The 10,114-nt window shown below is 48.3% G+C and overlaps 1 protein-coding gene across 2 annotated transcripts in view; it reads left to right on the top strand.

Moving 5' to 3' along the window:
• The window catches only part of dab2ipb (DAB2 interacting protein b), a gene marked incomplete at its 5' end in the record, with an annotated part of 153,713 nt that overhangs the window by 120,782 nt on the left and 22,817 nt on the right, over positions 1-10,114 (top strand). For both annotated transcript variants that reach the window (XM_080529951.1, XM_080529950.1), the window contains one exon: positions 5,485-5,629. In XM_080529951.1, coding sequence (XP_080386077.1) covers positions 5,485-5,629 — 145 coding nt within the window. The remainder of the gene's footprint in view (positions 1-5,484; positions 5,630-10,114) is intronic.

Genomic DNA, 10,114 nt, shown 5'->3' with positions numbered 1-10,114 from the left:
TAAAGTAGGGGCGGCTGTGGCGGCAGGAGGTACAGCCGGCGTCTTATAATAATTAATAATAATTTTGCCATTTAGCAGACGCTTTTAATCCAAAGCGATTTACAATTACGAATTACAGGGACATTCCCCCTGGAGTAACTGAGGGCTAAGTGCCTTACTCAAGGGCACACTAGTAGTGGTGTGGTTTCAGGCGGGATTTGAACTCACAACCTTCCGATCACAAGTCTTATGATCGCAAGGTTGGCAGATCGGCGGTTCGGGCCTGGCTGGCCACATGTCGAAGTGTCCTTGGGCAAGACACTGAACCCCAAATTGCTCCCAGTGAGCGGGCTGGCGCCTTGCATGGCAGCTTGCCGCCCATTGGTGTGTGAATGTGTGTGTGAATGTGTGAATGAGAGGCCGTTGTAAAGGCTTTGGAATAAGGCGCTATATAAGTCAGTCCATTTACCATTGACTTCACTAACCCCTCCTCCACAGCCCAACAGCCCAGTATGTTTGCGTGAGCGCACGTGTGTGTGTGTGTGTGTGTGTGTGTGTGTGTGTGTGTGTGTGTGCGTATGTTTGCAGGAGGGCGTGTGTGTGTGCGTCCAGAGTCTGGAGAGACAGTGTGTGTGTGTGTGTGTATGAGAGACCGTGTGTGTGTATGTGAGACAGTGTGTGTGTGTATGTGAGACAGTGTGTGTGTATGTGAGACAGTGTGTGTGTGTGTGTGTGTATGTGAGACAGTGTGTGTGTATGTGAGACAGTGTGTGTGTGTATGTGAGACAGTGTGTGTGTATGTGAGACAGTGTGTGTGTGTATGTGAGACAGTGTGTGTGTGTGTATGTGAGACAGTGTGTGTGTGTATGTGAGACAGTGTGTGTGTATGTGAGACAGTGTGTGTGTGTATGTGAGACAGTGTGTGTGTGTGTATGTGAGACAGTGTGTGTGTGACTCATCACTTCTCCTCCACAGTCTGAGCAGTGTCAATGTCCAATGTCACTGTCTGGACGGAATGTCACTGTGTGTGTGTGTGTGTGTGTGTGTGTGTGTGTGTGTGTGTTTTAATGTCTGCGTGTGTATCTAGATTGTTTGTGTCCATCTCTCTCTCTCTCTCTCTCTCTCTCTCTCTCTCTCTCTCTCTCTCTCTCTTTCTCTCTCTCTGTGATGAAAAAAACTGTTTTTGCTGTACATCAAGGCTCTGATTGGCTCCCTGCTGCTATGCTTTGATTAGCCAGGATATCAGGCTTTAGAAGTAGCATTAGAACTGACTAGTCATGCTGTCCTCTGTTCTCTAATAGCCATCACACTGTTTCTTCTCCTCTCCAAAGATCTTCTGTTTCTTCTCCTCTCCATAGATCTTCTGTTTCTTCTCCACCCACTCTGCCAGGGTACTTCTTCACAGTGTTGGTCTCACCACGTAGAAGTGAATAATAATAATAACTTACATTTATATAGCGCCTTTCACAAACCCAAGGTCGCTTTACAAGGGAATGGACAAACAGAACAGAGCCAGAGACACAACACACAAAACAAGAAACAGTGAAACAGCTACTACAGGTTGAATGCAATGGTGAAAAGATGGGTTTTACGGGCAGCTTTGAATATGTCCAGGGTTGGAAAGTTGCGGATATCCATGGGTAGAGAGTTCCAGAGGGTGGGGGCTGCCACACTGAAGGCTCTGTACCCAAAGGTCCGGAGTTTGGCGCAAGTGAAGAAAGCAAAGTGACTCAAACTAGCTCCGTCATCTCTCTCCCCGACGCTCCTGTGTTTAGTCGTGCAGCGTGTACCATCCATATCTGTGGCTAACCTGACTGTAGACGGTACGTGTGGCTATAGGGATTTAAAAGGCCAATAAAACGTTATTATATTATATGTAGCCAATTTCCGGTGTGTTTAAGCGGTGGAGCGGTGCTAGTTGTGTGTGGGTGTGGTGCTGTAGAGTCTGGGCCAGGTCCATATGGTAGGCACCGGGATGCTAACTCCCATTTCTCCAATTAGCTCCAGCCATGTGGATCCCTGCACATTTCACAGATCGCCACACACGCACACGGTGAAACAGCGCTCGCCACATGGCCAGGGAGAGAGCCAAAGACAGCCTCCAGTCGTGGTCGTTGTACCCCCCCCCCCCTCTCCGAACCCCCCCACCCCCTTTTCCAGTCTCCCGTCCCCTCCTCAACTAGAGCCCAGGCCTAGTCACTGTGACCTCCTCTCCTCTCCTCTCCTCTCCTCTCTCCTCTCCCCTCTCTTCTTCTCCTCTCCTCTCCTCTCCTCTCCCTCTCTCTCTCTCCTCTCCTCCCTCTCCTCTCCTCTCCTTCTCCTCTCTCCTCTCCTCTCTCTCTCCTCTCCTCTCTCTCTCTCCTCTCCTCTCTCCTCTCCCCTCTCTCTCTCTCTTCCTCTCCTCTCTCTCCCTCTCCTCTCCTCTTCCTCTCCCTCTCCTCTCCTCTCCTCTCCTCTCTCCCCTCTCTTCCTCTCCTCTCCTTCTCTTCTCCTCTCCTCTCCTCTCCTCTCCTCTCCTCTCCTCCTCCTTCTCTCTCTCTCTCCTCTCCTTCCCTCTCTTCTCCTCTCCCTCCTCTCCTCTCCTCTCTCCCTCTCCTCTCTCCTCTCCTCTCCTCTACCCTCTCCTCTCCTCTCCTTCTCCTCTCTCCTCTCCCCTCTCTTCTCCTCTCCTCTCCTCTCCTCTACCCTCCCCTCCCCTCTCCTCTCCTCTCTCCTCTCCTCTCTCTCTCTCTCCTCCCCTCTCCTCTCCTCTCCCTCCCCTCTCCTCTCCTCCCTCTCCCTCTCCTCCCCTCTCTCTCCTCTCTCCCTCTCCTCCCTCCTCCTTCTCCTCTCCTTCTCTCCCTCCCTCTCCTCTCTCTCCCCTCCCCTCTCTCTCCTCCCCCTCTCCTCTCCTCTCCTCCCTCTCCTCTCTCTCTCTCTCTCCTCCTCTCCTCTCCTCTCCTCTCTCTCCTCCTCCCTCTCCTCCCTCTCTCTCCTCTCCTCTCCTCTCCCTCCCTCCTCCCCTCTCCTCCCTCTCCTCTCCTCTCCTCCCCTCTCCTCTCCTCTCCTCTCCTCTCCTCTCTCTCTCTCCTCTCCTCTCCCTTCCTCTCCTCCCTCTCCTCTCCCTCTCCTCCCCTCCCCTCTCCTCTCCTCTCCTATCTCCTCTCCTCACCTCTCCTCTACCCTCCCCTCTCCTCTCCTCTCCTCTCCCCTCTCCTCTCTCTCCTCCCCTCTCCTCCCCTCTCCTCTACCCTCCCCTCTCCCTCTCCTCTACCTCCCCTCCCCTCTCTCTCCTCTCCTCTCCTCTCATCATGTCCAAACAAGACCTTGAAAAAGTCATCCATGCATTTGTTTTGGGTAGACGTGATTACTGTAATGGTGTACTGACAGGCCTATCTAAAGGAGCTGTTCGCAAATTGCAGCTCATCCAAAACGCAGCTGCTAGTACTTCTAATTGCATATACATTTGCGAAATACATGTCAGATCTCCTCTCACCCTATATTCCCAGCAAGGCCCCTCAGGTCAGTCGAGACCAATCTGCAAAACAAAAAAAATCCAGGAGGCGAAGCAGCTTCCAGTCACACTGCTGCGTGCTCCTGGAACAACCTCCCTGAAGAACTCAAACTGGCCCAAACTCATATTTAAAACCAGGCTAAAAACCTTAATGTTCTGCAGCAGTTATAACTGAACACTAGCACTTTATCTATGCTTATTCATTTTGTTATCCTATTTATTTAGTTTTCTTACTTAATTCTCTCTTTTATGCTCTATGTAAAGCACTTTGAATTGCCTCTGTTGAAATGTGCTATAATAAACTTACCTTGCCTGGTATTATAAGTCATTATTATGGGTGATATAACCCTGATTCATGGCATCTTTCCAGGAGAGATCCAGTATTAAGGGCTTATTGAACTACAAGGCTGAGGTTCAATGTGGATCCCGCCCTTGTCAACCACACCGCAGCAGCATTGTCTAGAGTTTGGAACCAGGATGAATGGGTTGCCAGTCGTGTGTGACATGTCGTCTCGTAGCGAAGCGTGTGTTATGAATAATACTGTGGTAAAACTCCTCCATACCTGCGTCAGAGAAAAGGAGATGGCCCATTATCACAGTGTGAATCTGCAACCGTGCAGCTATGGGCTAGGCAACGTACTGTGACACACACACACACACACACACACACACACACACACACACACACACACACACACACACCACACACACTCAGTCTCACTTCACCACTAATGGTTATAGAAAATGGACCGGAAAAAAACAGTTTTCTGTCAAGTTCTTTCCGATGTGAGCCAGGCTTGCCCATAAATGCAGAATACAGATGAGATGTCTTCTACTCTCTGACTGAAATAATTGTGTCTGTCCGTCTTCTCTGAAAGTGAATTTCCTCTCATATCGACAGCAAGCTCTGTGTGCGTACAATTATCCACAATTACCCAACCTTCCATTTGTCATTTTTGGGGCATTCAGCAGACACCTTTATCCAAACCGACTTACAACAAATATATTTGTCTAAGTAAGTAGGTGCGTTTCCATAAAACATTCTGATTCACATTTCGAGGTGATTCGCATCAGTTTGAGATGATTCACATGAGAAATGTTATGGAAACGGCTTAATTCGCATAAACTCAATGTGAATCACCTCTAATTCGCACAAAGTCGATACGCTCGCTTGAGGTGGTTTTTGCCTTATGTGAATCACCTCTGACTCGCTTCAGGTTTTATGGAAACAGGTCATTCTAATAAACTCACGTGCCTCAGCTGTTTCTGCTGTCTGCGTCTCCCTGGTTATTCCCTTACGCATGATGAAAACATGTCTGCTAAACATGTCTTAGATAGCAAACAGCAAAGAAATGCCACAATATAGCAGGACTTAAGAAACGAGATGCCCAACAAAGGATTTGACAAACCCTGGTCCATTTTGCGCAACAAGTGGAAGAGTTTGAAGCAGCGGAGACAGGGTTGCCAGGTTGCCTGGTTTTTGGTGGATTTAGCGGTTTTTAGACTGGTTAGGCTCGAAATTGTCAATTCCATCTGGCAACCCTAAGCGGAGAGTCTACACACATAGTATTATCGCACTGCTGGAGATGCACACCACACTTTGTTAAAATAAATTATTGTGCTTTTAAAAATATTTTGTATGTGTTTTTTGCATTGCAGATGGGAGAGTTCTTTACATCAAACTACATGCAAATACTGACGAGATTATGTTTTACGTAGCCTAGCTTATTCGCTCTAACCAAGTTAATGGAAACGCTCCACATTTCATGATTCGCATTTAAAAATGTGCTTAACTTTCATGGAAACACAACTAGTGAGTCATCTATCCACCAGTCGTCGCAAGAAAAAGTAATCTATGCTCGGAGCCAGAGGCCTTTGGTAGTCCAGAATGCTAGAGGAAGGATGCACTTCTTGAATTGTATTTGTATTTGACAGTGATGGGGTGGAGAGAGAGACTTCTGGGAGCCGTAGTCTCACCTCTCCTGGTCTCTCTTCTTCTCTCTCTGCTGCAGGACTTCCTCACGGACCTGATGATGTCAGAGGTGGACCGCTGTGGGGAGAACGAGCACCTGATCTTCCGTGAGAACACCCTGGCGACCAAGGCCATAGAGGAGTACCTCAAACTGGTGGGGCAGAAGTACCTGCAGGACGCCCTCGGTGAGTGGAGCGGGCGTGAAGAGGGGGGGGGCAAGGGGCTTCAAATTGCACATAAAACCTAGCGGATTTCTACGTCATCTCTACTGGCCCTGTCTGTCTGTCTGTCTGCCTGCCTGTCTGTCTGTCGGTCTGCCTGTCTGTCTGTCGGTCTGTCTGCCCTGCTCTGTCTCTATCTGTCTGTCTGTCTGCCTGCCTGCCTGTCTGTCTGTCTGTCTCTGTCTGTCTCTGTCTGTCTGTCTCTGTCTGGCACAGCCTGAGTGTGTGTGTCTGTGTGTCTGTCTTTGTGTTGACATGGGGAGAGATGTGTGTGTGTCTCTCTCTCTCTCTCTCTCTCTCTCTCTCTGTGTTTCTCTCTGTTTCTTCACTTCCCTTCCTGCTGCTCTGTGTGTATCTCTACCCACTCATGCTGAATAGAAACAAGTCCCTGTGTTATCATAAGCCAATCCAAGCCAATTAGGTGATGGTAAAGTGTCTGAAGTCACTGAGTGCCGTTCAACGACCCGTGAGGCCCCCCCCCCCCCCCCCCCCCTCTCCTGCCCACAGCCCCAGCCCCAGTCTCCATCTCTTCCTCCACCCCAGAGTGTACACACAGAGGAAGTTTACACAGCGCTAAGTGCCCTCTCTCTTCGTCCAAGGTTAGACCAAGGTTAGACCAAGGTTAGACCAAGGTTAGACCAAGGTTAGACCAAGGTTAGACCAAGGTTAGGCCGGAGCTGCAGTTGTGTTTGTCTGCAGTCGCAGTGATAAGCCAGCATTGTGTGTTTATGTATTTATCTCCCCCCCCGTCTGATTTAGAAATGTACACAGCAGCATTTTTATCTGCAGAAAAGCACACATCCTTCCTGCAAATTGTCTCTCTCTTTCTCTCTCTCTCCTCTCAGCCTTGTCTCTCTCCTTCTACATAGATCTAATATTGGTACTGCAAATTCCTGCGCATGTGATTGTTTGTGTGTGTGTGTTCGTGTCTGTGTGTGTGTGTGTGTGTGTGTGTGTGTGTGTGTGTGCGTGTGTTTCTGTCAGTGTGTGTGTGTGTGTGTGTGTGTGTGTTCGTGTTCGTGTGTGTGTGTTCGTGTGTGTGTGTGTGTGTGTGTGTCTGTGTGTGTGTGTTTGTGTGTGTGTGTCTTAGGGTTACGTTAAGAATATCATGGAAGCCTGGTGAATAATGTATGGGTATTTTTGCGTAGAGGAGCTAATGTCGTCAGAAGACCCAGGGTGAATAATTGATCACGTCTCCGGGGGAAGATTGACTGGTTGCCGTGGCCGCGCGCAAGGCGACACAAGGACGGCAGCCAACCCTCTGCGGAACATCGGAGAACAGAGGGGGGGGGGGGGGGGGGAGTAGTCTAGTAGTAATCTCTGTGACAAACAGTGGAGGAGTGACGGTCGGTGACACCGCCAGCACTAAAGATGGCTGCCTTGTTCTGTATTCTCCTTCACCTGACCCAGGCAGGCAGACAGACAGACAGACAGACAGACAGGTAGACAGACAGACAGACAGACAGGCAGGCAGACAGACAGGCAGGCATACAGACAGACATGCAGGCAGACAGACAGGCAGACAGGCAGGCAGACAGGCAGACAGACAGGCAGGCAGACAGACAGACAGACAGGCAGACAGACAGGCAAACAGACAGGCAGACAGACAGGCAGGCAGACAGACAGACAGGCAGGCAGGCAGACAGGCTGCCAGACAGACAGGCAGGCAGACAGGCAGCCAGCCAGGCAGACAGACAGGCTGCCAGGCAGACAGACAGACAGACAGACAGACAGACAGGCAGGCAGGCAGACAGGCAGACAGACATATAGACAGACAGGCAGGCAAACAGGTAGGCAGACAGACAGGCAGACAGGGAGACAGGCAGACAGACAGACAGGCAGGCAGGCAGACAGGGAGGCAGGCAGGCAGGCAGGCAGACAGACAGACAGACAGACAGACAGACAGGCAGGCAGACAGACAGGCAGACAGGGAGGCAGGCAGGGAGGCAGGCAGGCAGACAGACAGACAGGCAGGCAGACAGGCAGACAGGTAGGCAGGGAGGGCGACAGGTAGGCAGGGAGACAGGCAGACAGGCAGCTAGACAGGCAGGCAGACAGACAGACAGACAGATAGGCAGGCAGACAGGCAGGGAGGCAGGCAGGGAGGCAGGGAGGCAGGCAGACAGATATTCCTAATGACCTCCACCAAACAAAGTAAAATCACCACCAACATGTCTCAAATAAACCATATGATTTGAGACCAACTGCACACTGCACTCGGTTACTCTGCTGGAGGAAGCTGAGCGTGTGTGTGTGTGTGTGTGTGTGTGTGTGTGTGTGTGTGTGTGTGTGTGTGTGTGTGTGTGTGTGTGTGTGTGTGTGTGTGTGTGTGTGTGTGTGTGTGTGTGTGTGTGTGTGTGTGTGTGTGTGTGTGTGTGTGTGTGTGTGTGTGTGTGTGTGTGTGTGTGTGTGTGTGTGTGTGTGTGTGTGTGTGTGTGTGTGTGTGTGTGTGTGTGTGTGTGTGTGTGTGTGTGTGTGTGTGTGTGTGTGTGTGTGTGTGTGTGTGTGTGTGTGTGTGTGTGTGTGTGTGTGTGTGTGTGTGTGTGTGTGTGTGTGTGTGTGTGTGTGTGTGTGTGTGTCTCTTGTAGGGGAAAAAGTATTACTTTCATAAGACATTTGAGACATTTGGTAAAACTTGTCATTGCTTTGAGAAAGTGACTGTCTGGGCAGAATCGGCCCCAGGCTATAGAAACTGACCTCCTCTAGTCAACTCTACATTTGCCCACAATTGAATACCTCACCTCCTTTTGTATCCAATAGCCCGATTGACACCAACAAAACTTAAGACAATGTAGGTACACAACAGGGGGGAGGCCAGCCTTTTCTTTCCCTCCGAGTGTCCCTTCCATTGTTCTCTCAGAAGGAAGGGAGGGCTGAAAGCACCCGCATCCTTCATCTCTCCTCCTCATCTTCACTGTAAATGTGAACACCCCTCATTATGATTGTTTTTGGCCTTACCTGAGGGAGTGACTGTTAAATGTGTATAAAAAAATGTATGTTTGTCCTGCAAAATTACTTTTAGTGAGAACGTTTGACTATCAGACGTCTGGTCTGCTTGTAAACTGTCCTCCTTTTGCGAAAGATAATTGATATAAGGAGATCTTTCTTAGTCACGTGGCCGGAAATTATATATTGATGACTCAGAGAGAAGGTTGAATCGTAATCATTGTATTAGGCAGATCTGGGTTGCATTCCCATGTACAGATGTTTCCAAGGCAGCATGCTCTGTTAAGTCCAAGCTTCAAGCATGGCTACGACATGGCTGGTGCCGAGCCTGGCTGTGGCACAAATGCCAAGCAAAGTACTGATGTTTGTTACAGCTTATATACAGTTCTCAGAGAGGGAAATAGCTTTACCTCGTAACTTACAATAGTGACATTAGTTCCCATACATGGCTATTCTGTGTTCATGCTGTTCTGTCTTGCTGACCACTGCAGTGAGGCTCCTATGTCCTTTAGAGTTAAACTGGTCTCACTGTTACTTGATATGGTATGTGCCTGCTCCTAAACATGTTGTCCACTACTGAGAGTGGGCACACCCAAAATATGTTTAAGGTTAAACAATGAGTATTGCAATATTTGATAGGCACACAACAATTGCATAGTCACACAAAAACGCATCATATCAGCTCACTCTTTTTTTTTCCCCATGATGTAAGATTAATTTGACTGGTAAATTATTTCTATTGAAAAACATGTGGAGTTCTTAACAAAGTCAATGAATGACCACATCCGAAATAAATTAGGCATCGGTTCCATCATACAAAGTACATTATATGTCAATATAACAATGTCTGGAAGTAGATCTTCAATCAAAGGAACGGCCTTGTGTTTCTGGTAACAAGGAGTGCTATTTGATTCTTTGATGTTCATCAGTCTTGCACGTGTTCTTGCCTCTGTTCACAGTGTTAATAGGTTTTATTAACTTAAGACAATTTTAGCATTATCATTACACTACACCCCTCCTTTTCTTGACTCAAGTCTATAAAATCTTATAAAAAAAACTCTCCATCAATGGATTGTGGAATTAACCTGCTCAGAAACAGTTGGAAACAAAAATACAGATGTTAAGCATAAGTTTGTTAATTGGGTTATCTGGACTGTTGTTCCCGTCCCTTAGAATTCCTAGAAGAAAGTTTGTAAGTCCGTGCTGTTGAATTCAGCTGTTTACTGCTGATGACACTGTTAGTTGCGTGCGTCAGTACAATTGAACAATTACGACTACATAAAAGTATGTGTAAGTCTCTCTTGTCATCATCATGTCTCTGTCTTAAATCATAAGAATTAACATTTCCATTGTTTGTCACATTGAAATGTCATTAGTTTGTCTCATTTCTCTTGTTTCATCCGGCAATAGCTTCCTTCAGCATCTGCAACATTCTCTCCCCACTTCTGCAATGGTTAATATAGACCAGATCTTAACAGCATCTCGGTCTCTGAGTCCTTCGCT

The sequence above is a fragment of the Nansenia antarctica genome (genome assembly GCF_963989245.1).
Source record: "Nansenia antarctica genome assembly, chromosome: 4".
Classification (NCBI taxonomy): Eukaryota; Metazoa; Chordata; class Actinopteri; order Argentiniformes; family Microstomatidae; genus Nansenia; species Nansenia antarctica.
This window is presented reverse-complemented; position numbering and strand designations above follow the sequence as displayed.